Below are 25,775 nucleotides of genomic sequence, written 5' to 3' on the forward strand. Positions count from 1 at the left end.
CATTAGCGCATGCTTCTCTGGATTGGATTCTGTTTGCCACTTTTCTGCCTACTTAACCAATACATCAATATCATTCTGGAGACAACAGCTGGCTTCTTATAGGAAGGATGTGATTGCACTGGAGGGGGTGCAGAGGAGATTCTCCAGGATGTTGCCTGGGATGAAACATTTAAGTTATGAAGAGAGGTTCGATAGACTTGGATGGTTTTCGTTGGAGCAGAGAAGACTGAGGGGCAACCTGATCGAGGTGTACAAGATTATGAGGGGCATGGACAGGGTGGATAGAGAGCAGCTGTTCCCCTTAGCTGAAGGGTCAGTCACAAGGGGACACAAGTTCAAGGTGAGGTTTAGGGAGGAATGTGAGGAAAAACTTTTTTTACCCAGAGGGTGGTGACGGTCTGGAATGTGCTGCCTGGGAGGGTGGTAGAGGCGGGTTGCCTCACATCCTTTAAAAAGTACCTGGATGAGCACTTGGCATGTCATAACATTCAAGGCTATGGGCCAAGTGCTGGTAAATGGGACTAGGTAGGTAGGTCAGGTGTTTCTCATGTGTCATTGCAGACTCAATGGGCTGAAGGGCCTCTTCTGCACTGAGAGACTCTGTGATTCTTCACTATCAACTGTGTGGCCAATTTTTGTGTCATCTGCAAATTTCCCAATCGTGCCTCCCACATTTAAGTCTAAATCCATCATATATATATGATGGAATGCCACAGGAAATTGCTTTCTACTCGCATAAACATCCATCGACTATTACCCTTTATTTCCTGTCACTTAGCCAATTTTGGATCCAATTCGCCACCTTCCCCTGCATCTCTTGGGATCTCACTTTTCTGACCAGTCTGCCTTGTGGGACCTTGTCAACTGCCTTACTAAAATCCATGTAGACAACATCCACTGCACCACCCTCATCAACCCTTCTTGTTACTTCCTCAAAAAATTCTATTAAGTTAATAGGCACAATCTTCCCCTAACAAAACCATGCTGACTGTCCCTGATCAATCCGTGCCTTTCTAAGTGACAGTTTATCCATCCTGCCTTTCAGAATTGATTCCAATAATTTGCCCACCACCGATGTCAGACTGGCCAACCGATAATTTTCTGACCTATCCATCGCACTGTTTTTGTATATTGGTACAATGTTCATAGACCTCCAATCCTCTGGTATCTCGCCTGTATCTAGTTAGGATTGGAAAATTATCCTCAGAGCATCCGCTATTTCCTCCCTGGCTTTCTTTAACGATCTGGGATACAATCCATCCAGCCCTGGTGATTTATCCACCTTCAAGGATGTCAGTCGCTCCAGTACTTCCTCTCTCTCTATGCTTATTATATCTAGTATTCCACACTCCTCCTCTTTAACTAGAATATCTGCATCATCCCTCTCCTGTGTGAAGGCAGAGACAAAGTACTCATTACGAACCCTGCCTACATCTTCAGTATCAACACACAAGTTACCATGTACATCTCTGATAGGCCCTGCCCTTTCCTTAGTTATTCTCTTGCTCTTAATGTACTGGCAAAACATCTTTGGGTTTTCTTTGATTTTACCTGCCAATATTTTTTTGTATCCTCTCTTTGCTTTCCTACTTTCTTTTTTTACTTTTACCCCTGTACTTTCTATACTCCTCTAGGTTTTCTACAGTATTAAGCTTTTTGTGACTTGTCATAAGCGCTCTTTTTCTGTTTTATCTTACCCTGTATGCTTCTGGATAGCCAAGGGGCTCTAGGTTTGGCAGTACCACCCTTCTGTGGGAACATGTCTACACTGTGCCTGTTGAATCTCGCTTTTGAATACCTAACACTGATTTGACACTGTTTTCTCTTCTAGTAGCTGTATCCAGTCCACTTTCATCAGTTCACCTCTCAGCTTTGTAAAATTTGTCTTCCCCCAATTTAGAACTTTTACTCCTGTTCTATGTTTGTCCTTTTCCATACTGATGCTAAATCTAACTATATTATGATCACTATCTCCAAAATGGACCCCACTGCTACTTGCCCCAGCTTAATTTCCTAAGACTAAATCTAGAATTGCGCCCTGTCTCATTGGGCTCATTACATGCTGGCTGAAAAATCTCTCAGAATGCAGTTCAAGAATTTTGTGCCCTCTATGCCCTTCACACCGTTCGTATCCCAATTGATATTAGGGTGGTTGAAATCTCCAGTTGTTTTTGCACTTTGAAATTTGTCTACATATTTGCTCTTCTAGCTCCCCTTCCACTATTTGGGGCTCTATAGTACACCCCTAGCAACGTAACTGCCCCTTTTTTATTTCTGAGCTCAACCTAACACCTCAGCTCATCAGCTTTATTTGCTATACTCCTTGCCTTATTTGGTGCTTCCTATAGTATATCATCCCTTCTCTCAGCTGTAATTGTTTCTTTAACCAATTATGCTACACCCCAACCTCTCTTATCCCCCTCTCTATCCTGCCTGACCTCTCTATATCCAGGATTTTGAGCTGCCATTTTTGCCCCTCTTCAAGCCAAGTTTGCGTTATAGCGATGATATCATGCTGCCATGTATCTGCCTGTGCCCTCACATTATGGCACAGCCGATGGCAAATGCTGAGTTGTTCAAATCCTAAAGGGAAACTTGAAACAACTTTTTTAATTCATTGATGGGATGTGAGCCTCACTGGCTAGGCCAGCATTTATTGCCTATCCCTAATTGCCTTTGTATAGAGGGCATTTAAGAGTCAACCAGATTGCTTTGGGTCTGGAGTCGCATGTAGGCCAGACCAGGTAAGGACAGCAGTTTTCCTTCCCTAAAAGACATTAGTGAACCAGATAGGTTTTACGACAATTGGCAATAGTTTCATGGCCATCATTAGACTTTTAATTCCATCTGCCGTGGTGGGATTCGAAGCCAGGTCCCCAGAGCATTACCCTGGGCTTCTGGATTACCAATCCGGTGACAATACCACTACGCCACTGCTTTGCAGTTTGTATAAATTTCAAGATGCATACCTTGAATTCAGTAGTAATAAGACCACCAAGTCTTATAGATTTTACAAAACTAGATTAAACGTTTATTAATAAGAGAAATTACTTTAAATACATACATAGATCTACAAATTACTACTATAACTTCTAAATCCCCTAATCAGTCTAACTCCCAGTTACACTTTCGTTAAGATAACAGTAAGTCACACAGATTTTAAAAGATGCAGACAAAGAAACATGATGCCCTGAACAAGTTGAATTCAAAGTGAGTTTTCTTGACTTCAGTTCCTGGAGTCAGCAGTTTGGTGCATACAGGCTGCAGGATTTTCACACTTGTTGGATCTTAAACTGCCCCCCCCTTACAAACAGTCTTCTCTCCCTAATACATATTTTCCCTTTTGAGTACAAATCCTCTTTGTTTCACTATGTCTTTGGACTTTATCCTTCTGATAATAAAAATCTCTCGTAGCACTAAGTTTTACCAGTAATCTTTGGGAAAAATAAACACACACTTTCTAAACTTCACCTGGCAAGGTGACACATTTCACCCCTCCTTTGAAAACAATCTAGTCTGGTTTATTTAAAAATGCAAATGTTTCCTTGACACCTATGTTTCTAAACTTCTCCATGTTTACTTAATTAGCATTTCAAACCTAACTTCTCTTCTTACACCAAAGCACCCAGAGTAGCTGCCTCTAATTCAATTAAGTCTCAGTCTCTCTCTCTCTCTCGCACGCGCACATGTGTGCGCGCGCGCGCACACACACACACACACACACACAGACAGCCCACTAATTACTCTGTTTTACAACAAATTCCAGTAACATTATGGAAATTATTATATCTTCCTGACACCTCAGCTCATCAGCTTTATTTGCTATACTCCTTGTATTTGCATATACACCTAACATTGCCAAATTCCTGGGCTGTACACTTTTTAACCTGTGCTGCTTCTGTCTTTCAGAGTCACTCAATAATTCTCCACCTCCTGTTCCCTGCTCTGAATTTGCCCTCGGGTTTCCAGCCCTCTGCCAACACCCACCACCCCCCCCAATCCCCAACAGTGCGAGCAGATCTCCTTGTCAGGATATTCATCCCAGTCCTGTTCAGGTGTAGACCACCCAGCTTGTACAGGTCCCACCTTCCCCAGAACCGGTCCCAGTGCCTCAGAAATCTGATGCCCTCCCTCCTACGCCAGCTTTCCAGCCACTTGCTCAATCACTCTGTTCTGCTATTTGTATACTTACTTGCACATGGGACTGGGAGTAATCCTGAAACTACTGCTTTAGAGGCCCTGCTTTACAATCTCCTTCCTCGCTCCCTGAAATCTGTTGTCAGGACCCCATCCCCTTTCATACCCAAGTCATTGGTACCAACTTGGACCACGACCTCTGGCTGATCACCCACCTCCAGAAGAATGTCCTGCAGCTGCTCCGTGACATCCTTGACCCTGGCACCAGGGAGGCAACATACCATCCTAGAGTCACATCTCCGGCCACAGAAATGCCTGTCCGTTCTACTAACTAATGAATCCCCTATCTCTACTGCTCTTCCCCTCTTCTTCCTCCGCTCCTGTACAGCAGAGCTGCCTGTGGTGCCACAAACCTGGCTCTGACTGCACTCCTCTGAGGAACCAACGTCCTCACTAGAATCCAAAAAGGAAAACCAATTGGTGAGTAGGACCCCAGGAGACTGTTGCACGACCTTAGTTCCCTTGGACTGCCTGGCAGTCACTCATTCCCTTTCTGCCTCCAGGCTCCTAAGCTGCAGGTGTCTCTGAATGTGCTATCATGTAGCTCTCAACATCACGGATGCATCACAGTTACTCCAGCTGCCACTCAAGCTCTGAAATCCGGAGCTCAAGGCTCTGCAGCTGGTGACACTTCCATGTGGTCGCCTAGGACACCAGTTGCGTCTGTGACTTCCCACATATTACAGCATTCCACACAACTGAATTGTCCTGCCATTGCTTCAATTTATTTCCCTTATGTTAACTTTATTTTACTTTGGTTTACATATACAACTTTATTTTACCTGGCCTTGGCTTAATTTTACTTCCCTATTGCTTGTGTTTCCTACTGAAATCTAAGTAGCTCCTTTTAAGAAGAAAATGTTTTCCTAATTTTCAGCTACTTGAAGACCCTCCCGAACAGCAGTTTCTCAGCAACCGATGAACTTGTGCTCCTCCTGTGATGCCATTCTTGGATGTTTTCAAAACTCAGCCCTCTCGTGCAGCTTTTCAATTCCTGCAGGCTGAGAAAGATAGACAAAGATAAAGAAAGGAGCGCCCCCCCCCTAAACTCCATTCTCACCAATCTCACCACAGCAATCCCACTCTGTAACAGTGCACCCCACTGTTTGGAAAAATAATGGAATCCTTACTGTAATTTGTCTTGAAAGATATATATAAACTGAAAATATGACAGTGTAGCCAACACAAATTTTGAAAGGGACGGTCATGCTTGACAAACGTTATTGAATTTTTTGAAGAAGTAACAAAAAGGGTAAGTAGGCATAATATATTTGGATTTTCAAAATGCCTGTAAGGTACTATGCAAGTGAATTCATGACTAAGATCAGAACACGGAGTCGGGGAACAAGTAGCAGAATGGATAGTAAGATGGCTACAAAGGAAAAAACAGACAGTAAGTAGTGTTTAAAAGTAGGTACCCAGACAGACAAAAGTTAGGAAGTGGTGTAGCACAAGGATTGGTGCTGGGACCACTCTTATTCAATATTTACATAAATCATTTGGACTCTGGAACCATAAGTACAATTTCAAAATGTGCGAATGACACCAAATAGGGGAGTGTACCTAATAGAAGGGAGACCTGCAAAAAAAATTAATATATTTGCAGAATGGCCATGTAATTGGCAAATTAGCATCACATCATAAGTGTGAGGGTGCAATTTGGGAGGATGATTAAGGCGGGGGGAGGGTACAGATACACAAACCACTATAGTAGTTACACAGGTTAATAATACCATAGGGGGGAAAAACACAAGCACTAGGATTCATTCCTAAAGAGAGAGAATTGAAAAGCATAGATGTTGGACTTAAGCAATGTTGGTTAGACCATATTTGGTGCTGGTGAACAGTTCTAGTCTCCATATTATTAAAAAGGATACAGAGGGACTAGAGAGAGTGCAAAAAAAGATTTGCTAGTTTAATACCAGAATTGAGAGGTTATGCCATTCAGGAAATGTTGAACAGGCTGGGGCTCATTTCTCTAGAAAAGATAAGGTTCAAGGGTCACCTGGTATTTAGTCCTTTAAGATTATGAAAGGGTTTGCCAGGGCATAGGGAACCAATATGATTCCACTTGTCGGGGAGACCAGAACAAGACAACATTAATATCAGGCAGTTGCTAACAAATCCAATAGGGAATTCAGGAGATACTGCTTTACCCAGAGAGTGGATAGAATGTGGAACATGCTACCACAGGGAATTGCTGAGGTGACCAGCATAGATGCATTGAAGGAGAAATAAATAAACCCACAAGGGATAAAGGAACAAAAGGATATATTGATATGGTTAGATGAAGAGGGAGGCACATGTAGAGAAAAACCACTCGTATGGAATCATTGGGCCGAATAGCTTGTAAATACTATATAGAAATAAATAGGTGTGTCTTGGCTTCTGAGGACAAAATACTTGGAAGCTCCTGCACTAAATCTAGAAAAATTTGGGGGAATAGCTATATGTGCAAGGGTATTTAAAACAGGATATTTATTTATTATACATTTGTTAAGCATCGCTGTATAAGAATAAACACTTAAAATACAATTTTAATTAAATGTGGTCATCATTTTTACTCCTTATTTCTCTCTCTTGTTTTAATCATTTTTCTTTCAATGCTATTCAATCTCATCTATCTAACCAGCAACTTTTAGTACATAAAAGGCAGGTGCAGCATCTGGAATAAATTAGTCTCTGTTCATAACATAAGAAATGGGAGCAAAAATAGGCCATTTGGCTTCTCAAACCTGCTGTGCCGTTCCGTAAGACTGTAGCTGATGATCTACCTCAGCTACACCTTCCCACATTAACCCATATGCTTTGACTCCCTTAGAATCCAAACTTAAAACATTTCTGTCTTGAATGCACTCAACGACTGAGCATCCACAGCTCTTTGGGTTAGAGATTTACAAAGATTCACAACTTTATGAGTGAAGAACTTTCTCCTCATCTCAGTCCTAAATCTCTGACCCTTATTCTGAGATTGTGATCCTTAGTTCTAGACTCCCCAGTCAGGGAAACATCCCCCCCCACCTCCCCCCCCAACTTCTACACTGTCAAGCCCCTTAAGAATTGTTTTTCAATCAGGTCACCTGTCATTCTTCTAAACTGTGGCGAATGTAAGTCTAGTTTACCCAACCTCTTCTCATGGGACAATCCCTCATCCCAGGAATCAGTCTTTTGATCAGTTCTGATCAAAGAGCCATCAACTGCATTTTGAGTAAGATGAGACCCAGCAGTGTAAAGAGAGACAGACTTGCATTTGTACAGCACCACCTATGAACAAAGGGCACCCCATAATGCATTATAATTAAGTACTTTTGAAGTGTGGTCACTGTTATGTCTGAATTACAGCAGTCAATTAACATACTGGAAGCACCCAGAAACAGTAATGAAACAATGCCCAGATGTTTTAGGTCTTCTGTTGAGGGATCAACATTGGCCAGGACACTGAGAGAACTCCCTAGCTTTTCAAGTAATGCCATGGGATCGTTACATCCACTTGAGACAATCAAGAGTTGATTCTCTCATTCTGCTTTCTGACCTTAATACCACCATTCTGCTTTCTGACCTTAATGCCACCATCTGCACCTCCTTTAGCCAGTACCACTACCATTAACACCCCTTTGTCCTTTTGTTCATGACGTCTTTGTAAATCTCTACTTTGCCTCAACGTATCGCTGGCCTTCTAACCAGCTTCACCTGTTCCACCCCCCTTAAACAGTATAAGTTTCATCACATTTTTACTTCTCTTTAGCTCTGAAGAAGAATCATACGGACTCGAAACGTTAACTCTATCTTTCTCTCCACAGTTGCTGTTCGACGTGCTGAATTTTTCCAGCATTTTCTGCTTTTGTTTAAGAGTCGATTCTCGCCTGGTCGGGGCAAGAAAACAAATTTAGGGTTACAAGTAATTGTTTCCTGCATCTTTTTGGAAAGTGGGAGGTGACAAGTCTTCCCCACACATGTTGTTTGACTGTTTTTAATGTTCTGTAATATTTATCTTGTCCATGTTGTTACTGGGATTGCTTCCAGTAAGAGAATGTGTTAATGGAAATCACCGGAATCCCAACCTAAGTGAGATCTTAAGTGTGCGAATCAACAAATTATACCTTGGTCTGGTCTCAGATCAATTCAATCACTGCTCTGCAGAACAGTCTGGAGGGCTAGGGTCAGTTTTATTTTCATAGCCAAATGAAAGGTCTCTTAAGGCCCACTATAAATGACAATTTCATTATGATGCTATAAAATCAAAGTCGCACAAGCTTCGTTTAAATCAGGGAAAATACAATCTTCATGTTGATTTTTTTAAATCTAGGAAACACCACACCAATATAAATCAATAATGCTAAATCTTATGAGATAGAACAAATTAAAATATATTATGTGGTAGAACTTTATTGCACACACAATTGATTTTTCTGAAGCTCAGTGATGCCTCTTTTCTCTCATGGTGTAAGGGTAGAATGTCTTTCTGTTCATGTCTTTGTCCTGCTACAAGTCAAAACTTGTTACTGGTTGCACCAGGTTGCCATAGAAACACAACTAACTGTCATTTCAACTCAGAACATTAGTGGTTATATTTGTGGGTTTGCAGGATTATTAAAATTTAACAAAATTATTGATTTTCCTTTTATTTATGCTTGTGAGAGTTTTCTCCAGGTAGTTGTTTTTGAAGAACAAAGCTTTCTTGCACTGTGCTTTTTTGACATGTGAGGCGGTGATATTAAAATGCTCCGTTTTAAATAAGTAAGGAGTATTTTTTAAGTAAATATGTAATTTACCATGAAGTGATATGAGCAAATACTTTGTAATTTTTAAAAGAAATTGAATGGACATGGTATAGGAATATCAGCATCATCAGTCGATCATCGTTGGAGCTCCTGGTACTGCATTCCATTCTAAGGCAGGAACTTGAAGCCTGGTGTTGTGTTTTAGGTTGCATGTGGTTGCTTTTTTATTAACTTGTTATATGTCACACAGATTACATAGAATTTTGCAGCAGAAAACTAAGAATTCAGCCCAGCTGGTTTATGCTCCACACGAACCTTGTTCCACCCTTTTCACCTCACCATATCAACATATCCTTCGATTCCTTTCTTTCTCATGTACTTATCAAGCTTCCTTAAATGCTTCTATGCTGTTTGCCTCAACTACTTAAAGTGGTAGTGGGTTCCACATTCTAACCATTCTGTGGGTCAAAGGTTTCTCCTAAATTCTTTATTGGATTTATTTGTGGTGCCTAGCTTTGGACTCCCTCACGAGGGGAAACAACTTTTATCTATTCTATCAAATACCTTCATAATTTCAAAAATATCTATCAGGTCACCTCTTTGTCTTTTCTAGAGAAAATGGCTTTATCTGGTCCAATTTATTTTGGTAGCGATAACCTCTCAGTTCTCGTGTCATCCTTGTAATTTTGTTTATACTTTTTCCAGTGTTTATATGTTCTCTACAGATGGAAGAAACCCTGCTATTGCTTGTTTTGGAGCTTTCCAAATGAAGGAGTTTCTTTGGAACTGTAATCTGCACTGATCTTTGTTGTTGCATCAAATCTACAGAACACTAACAGGCTATTCGGCCCAACTAGTTCTGAGCAGTCTTAATACTTGAGACTTAATACAAGCCTCCTCCTACTAATTATCTTTTCCCCATCCTGCCCCTTGTATTTCTCTGTACCTTTTACCCTCGAGTATGCGCCATGTCTCACCTTAAATATGTGTAGAGCTGATATGTTGCAGCTGCATTACAGCTTGGAGGTAGTGGCTTCCAGGGGCTAACTCAAGGATCAGCTCATCTGCCTTTTGATAACATTTTCTCCTTCAAGTCCTGCTACCCTCCTCCAGGTGCTTATCCACCCAAAACTGTTGTCACTTTGTGGAGGTGACTGGGCTACTTAAACCACTGTTCAGCATTCAGCATTGACTAGGCACAGGTAGTACTGCCTTTACAGTAGCAGTTTTGAACACCTGACCTGCCATATATTAGGAATATATAGCTGTGGCTCAGTGGTAGCACACTCATCCTGACTTATATGGTCATGGATTCAAGCCCCAATCCGGAGACCAATGGCCCATAACTTGTGGTCTCCAGGGCGTCATTCCCGGGAGGTGGGAGGAGGTCTGGCGGGAGGAGGAGGGATCCCAAGATGTGCTAGGGGACCCCCCGGAAGTCCTCATGTAAGAATTGCACAGCAGTTGCCCAGGAAGTTCAAATTGCTGATGGGCAATTGCCATGCGCAAGAAACTATCTGATACTTTAATTTAAATCGCAGACCTTGGATGGTTCCAACTGTCTTGAGCAATAGATAACCACGAAAAATTAAAAGAATTAAAATCACTTCCAACTCCTGGGTAACTATAGTACTGGTCCCCCAACTACCCTCCCAACTACACCCCCACCCCCTGACTACCTTCTGACCATCCCCCCACCACTGACCACCCAAGACCACCACCCCACCCCATCCTACCCACTTTACACATTTATCTTCTCCCTGGCTTCTCAAAGTGACTGGATATTTAAACTTACCTACTTTACGGCAGCTAGTGCCAAAAAAGGGAGGTGGCTTCCTTTCCTCCAACACTGCTGGAGTCAATGAAGACCTTGGGAACCCGCTGCATTGCACTATTCTCACCCAGCCTGAGTTGGAAGGGCAGGTGAGAAAGGTGCGGCTGCATTTTAGTGTAGGTAAGAAGGAGCAGAGTGGAAATCCAACAGATTACCATGCTACGAAAGTTATTGTCCAACATTTGGGCTAATAATGCAGAAATGCTGCACCGTCAGCGAGTGATATCAGATACGTGGTCTTTCTTTTGTAATATGGTTTCTTAGTGAAGATGAAGGAATTGCAAATCTGGGCAAAGGGAAGTAAAGTGTCATAAATAACAACGGAAGAAAGCATTAAAGAATAAACTCTTATTTCTATGGCTCCATTAATGACCTCAGGGCAGCAAATTAAATATATGTATAGTGAGCAAATAAAAATCACAAAATGCTGTAAATACTCAGATTTGACAGTATCTGTGGAGAGAGAGAGAAACCTAACTCTATTTCTCTCCCCACAGAAGCTGCCTGAGCCAAGTATTTCTAGCATTTTCTGTTTATGTTTCAGATTTCCAGCATTCAATGTAGGAAACACAATTGGTTCAGCTGAAAAGCTGCAAAGGTGAAGGTCTGAATTTTACTGTGCAGGAATTTGACAGTTGGGGGTGGGGGGGCACGCAGTTTAAGACTGGGGAAATTGGAAGCAAGTTGGTAAGCTGGCTTTAACTCACCAACTTCCACATTTAACTGTAGCATGTTAGGCTGCATACCCGTAACCCCCTCGGGAGAGAAGGGCGGTCAATTTCAGTATATTATCAGTCAATTACACCGACCTTAACCTGGCTTTTGCAACTTAACTGTGGGCTCACAGGTTTCCTGGGCCTCCTGGAACTCAACCAGTGAAAGCAATGTGAGCGCACCTTGGCAAATGAGGGGCTGAAGACGACAGGGATATATATATATTGGCACTGAAACCTCATGCCTGCTTATGTAAATAGCTTCACTCATAGTATTTGTGCTGAGGGGTAACTTTACGCACTTTGAAGATTACGTTTACAACTTTGGAGATTGCTTTGTCAACTTTGGAGGTTTGTACGTCTGATCTACCATCATCTTGGTTGACATTTTGCTGTGCTTCTTCGGTCATCAGATGGGGGCATCATCATCCTCATCAGGAACGAGGGAATCAGCTGAGAGATGCAGCTTAGAGGAAGCCATACCATAAGACCATAAGACATAGGAGCAGAAATTAGGCCATTCGGCCCATCGAGTCTGCTCCGCCATTCAATCATGGCTGATAAGTTTCTCAACCCCATTCTCCCGCCTTCTCCCCGTAACCTTTGATTCCCTTACCAATCAAGAACCTATCTATCTTGGTCTTAAATACACATTCTTGGCACACAGGGTCCACCAGCAGAGGATAAACTTCCTTGACATGTTGGAACACCGGTGTCTCAGAGGCTCAAAATCTTGCATCATGTGATGGCAGACATTTTCAACCTGCTGGGAAAAAAAACCAGCTGTCAGCTGGATCTCTTGGCCATGCTTTACTAGTGGCTGCCCAAGTCGTCATCACCCTCAACATCTTCGCCTCTGATCTTTCCATGAATCTGCCGGAGACTTTTTAGGATGTTGCAGTTGGCAGCCCACAAATGTATAAGAAAGGTGACTAATGGCTTGTTTGCCAGGGCAGGCAATTATATCAACTTTGCCTGTGATGGCGCCAGTTGGAATGAGTGGGTATTTGGGTTTGCAGCTCTGGCTGGCTTCCCCCAAGTGCAGGGACCAATGAGTGCATGCATATAGCAAATAAGCCCTGACCCAGATCACCCAGGAATATTCATCAATTGCAAGGGCTTCCACTCAATCTTTATGCAGGTGTGCACAAAATTCCTGGACAGCTACCGTGATACTTTCATCCTGCAGCAGTCCACCCTCCTTGACCCACTTCTACCTCGAAGCAGACTTACTGACTGGCTACTTGGAGATGAGAGAGATACTCACTTAAAATGTGGGTGATGACAACCGTGATAAATCCATCCTGTGAGTCCCAGGAACAATACAATGAGAGCCACAGGGCTACCAGATATGCCATTGAGTAATTCATCGGCATGCTGAAAATGCAGGTTGGATCCCTGGACAGATCTGGAAATACCCTTCAATACGTATCAGCCAGAGTCTCCAGAATGATTGTGATGTGCTGCATATGGCATTGCAGCAAGGTTTGGATTTTCAGGTGGAAGAAGGCATAGAGTATAGAGCCTCTTCCAATGATTCTGAGGAGGAGCTGTGGCCAATGCATCAGTATTAGTGCACATTGCTGCTCGGGGCGTCCTTGTTATTGTGAAGTTCACTTCAGTCCTCCCATCTAGCAACCACATTCAAAAGTCACTACCCTGCCAACCATATCCCCAACACAAAACAGTCCTGTACACAACCAAGCACTTTCACACCACTCCCATTGCTTGGTATTCATGTCTTGGCATTCAGCACAAGTGAAAAGGACCTTCCAGTTAGCAGACAAAAATGGCCAAGATGGGAATGTGATGGGAAGAAATAATATTTATATGGAGCAAAGATAAAACAAACTTACCACTCTGACTGTGTAACACACCCAAGTGCATACCCCTGTGTATGTATAAGTCTTGACTGTTCCTCTCCCTGTACTTCTACATGGTGCAACTCCTGTGATCTCAGCAGTCTGTTCAGATTCCTGCTCTGACTGCTAAGATGCTCTTGGCCAATGTTCTGTGAGCTTTGGAGCCCAGTAAAGATTACTGTACCTGAAATGTACAGGGGCAGAGCCAGCCATTGAGAAACAAGGCAACATATGGAATCCTGACAGAGGTGAGAAGTGGAAGTGCTTTGAATTGAGTCCCTCCTATATTCCCAATCATCATCCCTTATAGTCCAGAGGCACTACCCAGATCAGTGGGGTGATGAATAGCCAAAGCTTGAGTAACGCCCTTCCGTTTAAGGTGGCACTTATAGAGTGAAAACTGTTGGCGAGGCCAGCATGCACTTGTTTGATTGCCATGTTTATGTTCCATGGACAAAAGCATCACAAGGGCCCTGCAATAACATGTCACTCATGCTTGAAACAAGCTCTGCCAATTTCTCAGAAAGCCTGCCAGTACGCTGCACGTTCTTTGCTGTGGCTCTAGATGTATACTATTTGTCGACCGCCCCAAAGTACAACATCTGTACCCAAATGCACAGGGTTTGGACTGTCCTGTGACCTCTGTGGATTCCCCATTGTTATCCCTGCCTCTATCATCTGCTCTTGCTCGTTGCATGATGTATGAGTCACTAGATGAAAACCCAACTATCTGTCTTACCAGTCCCACTGAAGTATGACTAGTTAAGCTGATGCATGGTCTGCATGAGTCCTGTGATAGTGAATCCTTGGTGTGCATGACCTCTTCTTAGGAGTTATCATTATTCTCCTTGACCATCTGCAGGATGCTTGAAGGCCCTGTGGAAGACTAAGGACGTGAAATAGAACTGTTACGGTAGGACTGTTTTAAATGATCATTATTAGCACAGTCATATTTCACTTGCTGCTGACATCAAGTTAGCAGGTCTTGTCAGCCATGGCTCAGTTGGTAGCACTCTTGCCTCTGAGTCAGAACGTTGTGGGTTCAAGCCCCACTCCAGGAACACAGATCAAGGCTGACACTAGAGTGCAGTACAGAGGGAGTACTCTACCATCTGAGCTGTTGTCTTTCAGATGAGACATTAAACCAAGGTCCTGTGCACACTCAGGTGGATGTAAAAGATCCCATTGCACTATTTTTAAAAGGAGCAAGGGAGTTACCCCTGGTGCCCTGACCAATATTTATCTTTCAATCAACACCGCAAAAACTTATTGGCCCATAACTACCAAATATATGTTGTTCCCCCCACCCCCACAAATTCCCAGGTAAGGATTGAACGCCAAATGCTCAGGGAAGTTCAGACTCCCTTTGGGCAATTGCCCTGCCCTGGGAACCATCGATAATGCAATTTAAATCGCAAACTTTGGATGGTTCCATCGGTCATATAGCATAGTTACCCAGAAAAATTTAGAATTAAAACCACTTCTACCTCTGGGTAACTACAGTGCTGACCCCCACGGGACTCCATGTCAAAGTGGCAGGACCATTAAACCTACCTGGTGCTAGAAAAAAAAAGGTGCAGTTTACTTACCTTTGATTCTCCTGGACTCGACAGTAGTCCATGGGAACCTGTTGCGCTGGTGTGATCTTGACTGGCTTGAGTTGGAAGGTCGGGAGAGATAGGAGCAGCTTCATTTTAAGGTAAGAAACTAGGAGCAGAGTGACAATCCAACTCAGTTGCCACTCCACCGGAAGTTATGGGCCATAATTTGGTTGGGAGCTCGTCGTGCACAAATTGGCTTCTGCCTTTCCGACATTATTACAGTGACGACACTTCAACAAGTCCCTCATTGGCTGTAAAGCACTTTGGGGCACCCAGTTGTCATGAAAGGCACTATAATATGAAAGTCTTCTCTTTCATCTTTTCTCCTCTTTCCACGCCTTCTCCATGTGCACTGTCTTCCTTGAACACCTTTATTAAATCTGCTCAACCTTATCTACTCTAAGGAGAAAAAAATCCTGTGTTTTGCACCTTTGGGCTAATTTGACGTTATAACCCGGACTTTTCAATCAGAGTTGTAAAGGCTATTTAAAGATATTAGGATAATGATGTTGCAGTGGGGATTCACTCTTAATTCCTTGGGATTGAGGTCAGTTGGTTAAGTTGTGAAAAGAAGGCGGTGGGCTTTGGCAGTGGGAATGAGACAGCTTCCTGGCTTTTCTAATCTTAGAGCTTGGCATTGTCAGTTATTTGGAGAAAAAAAATTCCTGTCCCTAGCATAGTCATCCATCACTCCAATCCAGAAAAACATTATACAAAGGAGCAATGGTTTGGATTTGTTGTTTTCAGTGAGTGAAATGTGTTTAGATCTTGTTGATTGTGTTAAAACTATGCAGAATTACTCACTAAAGCAGCCATATGGTAATAAAATATTGCTGTAAATGCCATAACGGGACACATGAGTTTATTTGGCGGACTCAAGAAATTATAAATAGTTGGCTTGCCACTTTAATTTCCCCTAGGTGGAATCCTGGCAGACAATCAATAATTCATGGTTGTCCTGGGATAACAGGAGTTCCTAAGTAATTGTCTTTATAGTTTTAATAGAGTAAAACCTGGAAATTATCAGTTTATTTAGCTGTTGATTTTTTTTTATTCTCTTAATGCAGGAGGAAGAAAGTGAAGAGGAACCAAAGCTTAAATATGAAAGACTGGCTAATGGAGTGACAACAATCCTTCAGAAAGATGCAGCAAGTTGTATGACTGTGCATGATAAGGTAGTCTCTTCGTTCCAGCAATTTTAACGTGTAATTTTCAAAAAACTTAATTTACCTGTTACAATCTTTAAGGCCACTGAAACAAGCTATACAAATTATAGAGCTGATCAGAGCTATAGGTGACTAATTTAAAATCGTGTGCATAGCCTATCCACCTCATTGTGATTCAGATCAAGCAGCGATGGTTATGTTTTGATAAAACATATGGGTTTCACACAATTCAATGTTCCGCATTTATTCAGAATTTTCTTCCCATTTTTCTAGTAGCCACTTTCCTTTCTAAAGCATCACATTTTCACAAGCATCAGTCTGTACTAGATGACTAATCGTCATGGCACCTGGTGCAGTCAAGCAGGCTTGTGCAGTGGAATAGTCATACCTAGTTATGTCTGCACACCTGATGTTTTATTAACCAGTATTGATTTTCTTTACCCGGGGGACTTTCTTCTTCCTGAAAAAAAGCAACCTTGCAGGGGCGAAAGACATTGCCGGGCTGAATTTGTAATGAACCTCTTCTTCCTTTCTGCTCTTTAATGCAGGTTCATGTTATAAGTGCCTGAATTTAATTTTCAGTTTAGCAATTCCATCTTGATAAATCCTTTTTAAACCTCAAGTTAATGGAAGGTTATTTTTTAGATGGTGCTGCTTGACTGACATGCTTGGTAGTGCCTGTAAATATGAGCATTTCATTAGAGCCTCCAATCAAGCATGCTCAGATGCACAGAGAGACTGTAATTTGAGTTGTCCCAGAATTTGGTTAATGCATTGAACTCAAATATATTGATTCTCTGTTTACGATTCCTTTTCTTTAAGAAAAAAGTTGAGAATGTTTAAAATGTTGCTTTGTGTTTGCAAAAATCCTGAATGTTTGTTATGTATTTTGATTTTTTAATCAATTATTCCCAAAACTTTGCATTTTCAGCTCTTTTGAATTTTTACATTTATTTTACACAGTTATAACTCTCCTCATTAAATAATACCGCAAATATTTTGTCGTCCTTGCTGTGCATGTGCATCTTCCTCTTGTTTTATTGCTACACTTTTAATTAGCTGCCACAGTTCATCAGTGAGTGTGCACAAACTGCACACAATTTGTTGTCAGTAGATGAGGCTTCCTTGTGACTCATTTTGACAGGTAACAAGTACTTGCACAATCATATTGCTTCATTTTGCGTAAAGATGTTACTGACTTAAGGAGAAAATGTTCCCTTTTTTGGGAGGCAGGTTAACATTGCAGCATTTAGAAAAGAAACACTAATTATGATAACAGTAGAACGATGTTTGTTTTGAAAAGAACATTGTGCATAAAGAGAATTATAGGTCCATGCTGAGGAACACATTTCTAGCCACCATGTATGTAAGGCAACAAAATCCTACTCTGAAAGGAGCATGAGAGTATAAAAAATTGCTGTGATTTTACTGCGGCTTGTGAATTTCTTTAGCTCGGCACACAAATGTCCTGAAGGATTTGGAATTTAAAAGCATGCTAAAATGAGTAAATAGATTTTTTTTATTCCAATGATTTGATTTTATATGTACTGGGGAACTACAGGGCAATGAATATGCAATGTGTTCCCGTTCTTCTTCTGTTTTCAAGCTTGTGTGATAGATAATTTGGATATCATGACAAGAATAGACTAATTCATATATAGTCTTTATTTATAAGTTCTTTGATCAGGGCCAGTGTAAACACACTTGCTGGAATTGAGAAATGATATGTATTGCATAATCCATCTGTTTCTGCAGAAGAGTTGAGGACTGGGGGCATTTTATGGACCCCTTTTATTTAATGGAGTCTGTTCAGGAAGAAGTGGTTCTGCAGTGCCCTGGAGCTGCCAGTGTTTAAATCTGTTACATTTCCACTGTGGCATAAACTTGCCACCACTAGCAGAAAAACAACGTACATACAGGCTTTATACTTGGCAGGCTGCCTGGAAGCTGGTGATCAGGTACAGCTTCAGAATGAAGCAGTGGCGTTACCTGGCTTGTTTTAAATCACCAGCCCCGAAGTTGGGGCAGCCATTATTGGCTGTGTTGTAATATAACGAGGATATTGGAACTCCCCTTGTCGGACCGATACAATGTATTGACGCCTCCATTTCCCCGACTATATACTTGGCATGTCATGGGCAGATTTACACATCGTTCCAGAACTGAAATGAAGCAAGTATCGAAGTTTTATTTTCATCTAAATTATTTTGGAATAACAGCAAAGGTAGCTCTAAGCATTTTATATCAAACAAAGTAAACGGTTCCTATCGATAGAAGTGCATCAGGATTGCATATAGGGTAAATAAATTTTACTCTGCTGCTGTTTTGTTTCAGTTTTTGGCACTGGGAACACATCATGGTAAAGTCTACTTGCTGGACATTCAGGGGGATGCGACACAACGTTTTGACATTGTGAGTATAATTGATATTGTTACAAAAATTACTAGTGTGATATCTTTTCATTTCTGCACTCACATTGAATTGTTTTCTCCAAGCCATCTTTTTAAGACCCCTGCTCTTCTGGCACCACCTGAGTATGTATAATTCTCGCCTCCCCCCGCCCCTGTTGAAAGGATGAAAAAATAAGCTGCTTATTCTCCTGCTGAAGTCCTCACACTCCTCCAGAGCTGGTCACAAGAAGTTTCTTGAGAGAGGTCCAGATCGACTGCCCTTTTCAATCATTTTTTGTACCCTGCTTTGCTCCCCACCTGACCCTTTAACAGCTCAACTGAGACTCAGAGTGGGCGAAGTGAAAGTTTGAATCGATGCCTTATCCCACCGATGTGCTATCGGTGCTTCATTATTGGACTGCCATTTAAATTGTGTTGTTAACCTAAGACGTATCTTAAATACTCTGTTTCCACCTCCCTCTCCATTAGTACACTCCTTAAAACCCACCTGTTTGACCAGGTTTTTGTCTGATTAAATCCATGTGAAGCACGTTGAGATGTTTTTACATAGGATATATGGCACAGAAATGGGCCATTCAACCCAAATAGTCCATGCTGGCATTTATGCTCCACTCAAGAGTCTTTCCATTTTCCTTCATCTAAATCTATCATTGCAATCCTCTATTCCCTCCTCCCTCATATATTTATCCAGCTTCCCTTTAAATGCGTCTATACCATTTGCTTCAACCACTCCTTGTGCTAGCAAGTTCCCAATCTCACCACTCTTTGGAGAAAGAAGTTTCTTTTGAATTCGCTGTTGAATTTCTTAGTGACTATCTTATATTGATGGCATCTAGTTATGTTCTTCCCCACAAAGGAACAATTCTCTCTCTATTCACTCTATCAAAACTATTCATAATTTTAAAGACCTCGAATAGGTCTCTCCTCAGGCACTTTTCTTCAAGGAGAGAAAAGACCCAGCCTGTGAATCCTATCCTGATATGTATACCCATGCATTTCTGATATCATCCTTATAAATCTTCTCTGTACCATCTCCACTGCCTCTATAACTTTTTTTCAATACGGCAACTCAAACTGCACACAGTCATCTAATTGTGGTCCAACCGTGTTTTTTTTTTCAATTCTCTTACTCTAGAAATAAAGTTTAGAGCTTGGTTTGCTTTTTATTACCTTGCTAACCTGTGGCACAGCTTTTAGTGATTGATGTATTTGTACTCTGAGATCCCTTTGTTCCTCTATCCCACCTAGATTTGCACCATTCAAGTAATAAGTGACCTTCTTATTCTTCCTACTAAAATGTGCTATCTCACATTTATCTGTGTTGGACTTCATTTGCCAGTTATTTGTCCATTCTGCAAGTTTATTAATGTCCAATATGTTGCATACCTCCTCCTTAATATTGACTAACCCTCACAACTTGATGTCATCTGCAAATTTAGAAATTGTGCCCTTGATTTCAAAGTCAAAATCATTCATGTCAGTTGTAAATGGCCATGGTGCCAGCGCTGATCTTTAGGGAACACCACATCCTACTCCTGCCACTCTGGAAAAACCACCCTTAATTCCACAGTCTACTTCGTACCTTGAAGCCAGCTAGCAAGCTATTCTGCCACTTGTGTTATGACTTTGCATTTTAAGACCTTTCTAAAGGGTACCTGATTCAATGTTCACTTAGGTCGTGGCTAGCCATTTTTACAGGATGTGTTGGTGTTACTTTCTCTCATAATTCCCTTTCTTAGAGAGGCAGAGATTTTCGTAATTTTGTCTAGATTTACATTGATGATTGATTCTTTAAAACCATCCTCAATGCCAGGTTTTTAAAAATCAGCTCAGGCAAAATCTTACACTACAACTTGCATTCATATAATGTCTTTAATGGAATAAAATGTCTCCAAGACACTTTACAGAAACATTATGGAGCAAAATTTGACATCAAGCCATATAAGGAGATATCAGGCTAGATGACCAAAAGCTTGGTCAAAGAGATTTTTAGGAGCATCTTAAAGTAGGAAAGAGGGTTGGAAAAGATCAGAGCTGAGGGCCTATGAAGCTGAAGATATGACTGCCATTGGGAATGCTCAGAAGACCAAATTAGCAGAATTCAAGGTGGGGTTTGTAAAGCTGAAGGAGCTTAAGAGATAGGGAGGGGTCAGGCCATGGACTGATTTGAAAAGACAAATGAGAATTTTAAAATTGGCTCCCTGTCAAGCAACACCTCAGTGTAGATCAATGAGCAGGACTTGGTGCAAGTTAGGATACAGGCAACAAAATTTTGAATGACCTCAGGTTTACAGAGGGTAGAATGTGAGAGACCAGCCAGGAGTGAGTGGAATAATTAAGTCTAAAGGTACAAATGCATGGATGGGGGTTTCAGCAGCACATAAATTGTGGCAAGATCAGTCAGGCAAAGTTAGTGATGAAATTGACAGTCTTAGTGATGGCGCAGATATGTGGTAGGAAGCTCATCTTGGGGTCAAATGTTGTGAACAGCCTGGTTCAACCTCAGACAGTTGCCAGGTAGAGGGATGGGGTCGGTGGTGAAGGAACAGGATTGCAGCTGCTTCCAAAGACAATGGCTTCTGCCTTGGGAATATTTAATCGGAAGAGATTTTTGTTCTTCAGATACTGAATGTTAGAAAAGCAGACAGACAATTTAGAGACAAAAAAAGGGCCAAGAGAGGTGACGAGGAGATAGATAGTGTACGTAGGGAAACTGGTGGCATGGTTTCAGATGATGCCACCGAGGGACAGCATGTAGATGAGGAAAAGGAGTGGGGGGGGTGCAAGGATAGAGCCTTGGGGGACACCAGTGATAAAAGTGCAAAAGTAAGAAGAGAAACCCTTGCATGTAATTCTCTGGCTACGATAGGATAGATAGAAATTAATCCAGGCAAATGCAGTCCTACCCATCTGGATGACAATAGAGTGGGTTGAGAATAGAATTTCATGGTCAACCACATCAGAGACTGCGAACAGGATGAGGACGGGTAGTTTACCCTTATCATAGTGAACAAGGATGTCATTTGTGACTTTGTTAAGAAGCTCCTTGGTTCTTGACCTAAAGTAAGAAAGAGGTGCAAGTGTAAACCATATGGCCCCTCGAGACTTTTCCACAATTCAAGATGATCGTGGTTGATCTTCTGCATCAACTCCACTTTCATGCCTGTTCCTTTATCCCTTGACAACCTGAGAAATCAAAAATCTATCTCTGCCTTGAATACACTCAATGATGGAGCATCCACAACCCTCGGGGGTCGAGAATTCCAAAAATTCACAATCCTTTCAGTGAAGAAATTTATCCTCATCTAAGTCCTAAACGATTGGCACCTTATCCTGAGACTGTGCCCCCGTGTTTTAGATTCGTCAGTTAGGGGAAATGATCTCTGTGTCCACTCTGATAAGTCCTTTCAGAATCTTGTATGTTTCAGTGAGAAAACCCCTCATTCTTGTAAACTCCAGAGAATATAGAACCAATTTACTTACCCTCTCATCATAGGGCAACCCTCTAATTTTAGGGACTAATCTAGTGAATGTTCGCTGTACTGCTTCCAAGGCAAATTTATCCTTCCTTAGATATGCAGACTAAAACTACACACAGTACTCCAGCTCACCAAAGCCCAAATAGTTGTAGCAAAAGTTTTTTTTTCTTGTACTCCATCCCCCTTGCAAAAAAGACCAGCATGCCAACTTGCTGTTCCTGCATGCTAAATTTCTGCATTCCTTGTATAAGCACAGCCAAGTCTCTCTGAATATCAACATTTACAAGTTTCACACCTTATAAAAAATATTCTGCTTTTCTATTCTTACTATCAAAGTGAATAATCCCACACTTCTCCACATTCTAATACACCTGCTACCTTGTTGCCTGCTCACTTAACCTGTCTAATATACCCATTTGCAGTCTCTTTGTGTCTTCCTCATAGCTTGCATTCCCATCTAGCTTTGTATCATCAGCAAACTTAGATACATTACTCTCTGTCTCTTCGTCTAAGTCACTAATATAGATTGTAAATAGCTGAGGGAGTGGAAACCTAATTGAATAGATTCAAACAAGGATTTCCAAGAAAAAAGAAATGTCTCTGGGAAGTAACAACATATTTAAGGACTTTCAAGAGGAAAGAGAGGTTGGAGATGGGGTGTTAGTTTGCATGACCAGAGGGGTCAATGGTTGGTATTGAGGAGAGGGATATGATGGTAGATTCATCATAGAATGGTGCAGCACAGCCTGTAATGCCCTTGCCAGCTTTCTGCAAGAACAACTCAACTAGTCACTTTCTTGGCCTTTCCCAATGGCCCTGCAATTTTTTTTTCCTCTTCAGTTGCTGATCCAATTCCCTTTTGAAAGCTGTGATTCAGTCTGCCTCCGCCACACTCACGGACATTGCATTGGTGATCCTGACCATCTGCTGTGTGAAACATTTTTCCTCATGTTCCAATTGTTCTTTTACCAATCATGTTAATTCTGTGTCCTCTGGTTCTTGACTCTTCCACTAATGGGAACAGTTTTTCCCTATCTATTCTACCTACACCCCTCACGATTTTGAACACTATTATCAAATCTTGTCCAAGGAAAATAGTCACAACTTCTCCAATTTTTTCATGTAACTGAATTGCCTCATCCCTGGAACCATTCTCTTTGATCTTTTCTGCACTCTGTCTAAAGCCTTCACATCCTTCCTAAAGTGCGGTGCTCAGCGTTGGTCACAGTACTCAAGTTGAGGCAGAGCCAGTGTTTAAAAAATTTATCATAACCCCCTTGCTTTTGTACCTATAGCTCTGTTTATAAGTCCTAGAATCCCATTGCCTTTTTAACCACTTTCTCAAACTGCTGCCCTGCCATCATCAATGATTTATGCACAAATACTCCCAGGTCCTTCCTGTACCCGCTTTAGAATTGTACCCTTTTATTTTCTATTGCCTGGGCTTGTTCTTCCTATCAAAATGTATCACTTCACACTGCCTGCATTAAATGTTCTCTGCCATGAGTCTGCTCATTCTACTAACTTATCTATGGCCTCTCGAAGTCTATCACTATCCTCCTCACAGTTCACAATATTTCTAAGTTTTGAGTCATCTCCAAATTTTGGAATTGTGCCTTGTGCATCCAAGCCTGAGTCATTGATGTATATTAAGAAAAGCAGCGGTTCTAAGACCCACGCTTGGAGAACCCAACTATATTCCTTCCTCCATTCCATAAAACAACCGCTCACCATTACTCTAACTCCTGTCACTCAGCTAACTTTGTATCAATGATGCCACTGTCCCTTTTATTCCATGGGTCCCAACTTTGTTGACAAGCCTATTATATGGGCTCTTTATCAAATGCCTTGAAAGTCCATTTACACCATATCAGCTGCATACCCTTTTTAACCCTCTCTGTTACCTCATTGAAAAACTCAATCACATTGTTAAACATGATTTTCCTTTAATAAATCCATGCTGGTTTTCCTTAATTAATCCACACTTGTCTAAGCGCCTGTAAATTTTACCCCGGACTGTCACTTCTAAAAACACTTTCACCAGCAAGGTTAAATTGACTGGCCTGTAGTTGTTAATTTTATTCTTGCACTCTGTTTTGAGCAAGGGTGTATCATTTGAAATTGTCCAGCCTCCTGACCACTACCCTTATATCTAAGGAGGATTGGAAGATCGTGGCTCTTATCTCAGTAATTTCTATCCTCATTCTCTTCAGCATCTTCAAATGCATTTCATACACCCTGGTGATTTTTTTTTAACTTTAACAGCCAGCAGCTCTCACTTTCTGTCCAGTTTTAGTCCATCCAGTATCTCAACTAGTTCCTTTGTCACTATGACGTTAGCAGCATCATCTTCCTTGGTAAAGACAGATGCAAAATATTCATTTAGTATGTCAGCCATGCTCTCTACCTCCATGCGTAGATCCTTTTTTTGATTCATGTGTCTTAGTGACGAGATGAATGCAGAGAAGAAATGAGAGGAGAAAGAAGAGAAAGATGCAAATTCAGATTTATGACAAGGGGGATTCTTGGAGGAAGTTAGGCTATAAGCCAAGGGAATAGTGCTCCCTATTTGACCAGGTTTATTTTTCAAGCATATAATGTACTGGGCCTGGCAGTCCTAGATTTTGGCCGCTATCTATCAAACATTGTTAGGAAGGACCTGCATTTATGTAGCACCTATCATGACCTCATGATGTCACAAAAGTGTTTCACAGCCAATGATGTGCTTTAAGTATATTCACTTAATGTAAGAAATGTAGTAACCAATTTATGCACAGCAAGGTCCTGTAAACAACAGTGAGATAAATGACCAGATCAAATGCATTCAAGTTTGGTTAAGGGAACACTGGGAGAAATCCACTAATCTTAGAATAGTGTCAAGGAATCTTTTATACTCACCTGAGGGGGCAGATCTCTGTTTAACACTTCATTTGTAAGACATTTTGTTATAACATAACATGTAGTTGCTTGAATGTCAAACGGTCTCACTGCTTTCCTTCCACTGTGTTGACCAAACTGTTTTTATATATTAATTGAGATTCTAGGAGCAGGGCATGCAGCAGTTGGCTCCTGTCATTTATACCCTTAAATCTATATACCATAGTTCAGCAGATTCAGATCTAACTCAAGGGACAGAACATCATAAACATTGGGATCCGGTTCACAAATACTGTCGTTATAGATTATTGTCTCTGATCTGTTAAAATTTGAAAAACTCAGATTTTGTTATTTTTGAATGGTTTCTTCATGTTTAACCTTGGTAAATAATTTGTAGCTCTTACCTGTATTATATCTAGGCTTCATAGGTTGAAGTGTCAACCTTGGCTCAGGTGAAAGCATCCACCTCGAAGTCAAAAGGTTGTGTGTTCAAGCCTCAGTACAAAAATGAGCACATAATTTTGACTGACACTTCACTGCAGTACTAAAGTGATGCTGCATTGTCACAAGTGTAGTTTCTTGGATGAGGCATTAAACCTTGCCTAGAGGTAAATATTAAAATCTCATGACACTAATTCGTGGGAAGCAGAAAGTTCTCACTGTATCAAATTAACTTTTATTTCTTCAATTGCAACCACCAAAAATAATTTTACTAATCATTTATCTCATATATAGGAGCTTGCTGTATGCAAATTGTCTAATTTGCAAACAATACAGCAGTGATTACACTTCAAAAAATAATTCATTGTTATGGAATGCCCTGAAGATCTGACATCATACTATATAATTACAATTATTTGTATTTCTTTCCTGATAAAGAAATTCCTAATATCTAGTTGAGTAACCTTCCAAAT

At 41.2% G+C, this 25,775-nt stretch overlaps 1 protein-coding gene across 2 annotated transcripts in view; it reads left to right on the plus strand.

The window, feature by feature from the left end:
• Positions 1-25,775, plus strand: part of vps41 (VPS41 subunit of HOPS complex) — a 256,233-nt gene that overhangs the window by 42,259 nt on the left and 188,199 nt on the right. For both annotated transcript variants that reach the window (XR_013576374.1, XM_078540140.1), the window contains exons 3-4: positions 15,996-16,103; positions 18,429-18,506. Coding sequence is in view for 1 of the 2 variants with exons in the window: in XM_078540140.1 (XP_078396266.1) it covers positions 15,996-16,103; positions 18,429-18,506 (186 nt within the window). In the remaining variant the exon portion in view is untranslated. The remainder of the gene's footprint in view (positions 1-15,995; positions 16,104-18,428; positions 18,507-25,775) is intronic.

The sequence above is a fragment of the Cetorhinus maximus genome, chromosome 4 (genome assembly GCF_964194155.1).
Source record: "Cetorhinus maximus chromosome 4, sCetMax3.hap1.1, whole genome shotgun sequence".
Taxonomy (NCBI): Eukaryota; Metazoa; Chordata; class Chondrichthyes; order Lamniformes; family Cetorhinidae; genus Cetorhinus; species Cetorhinus maximus.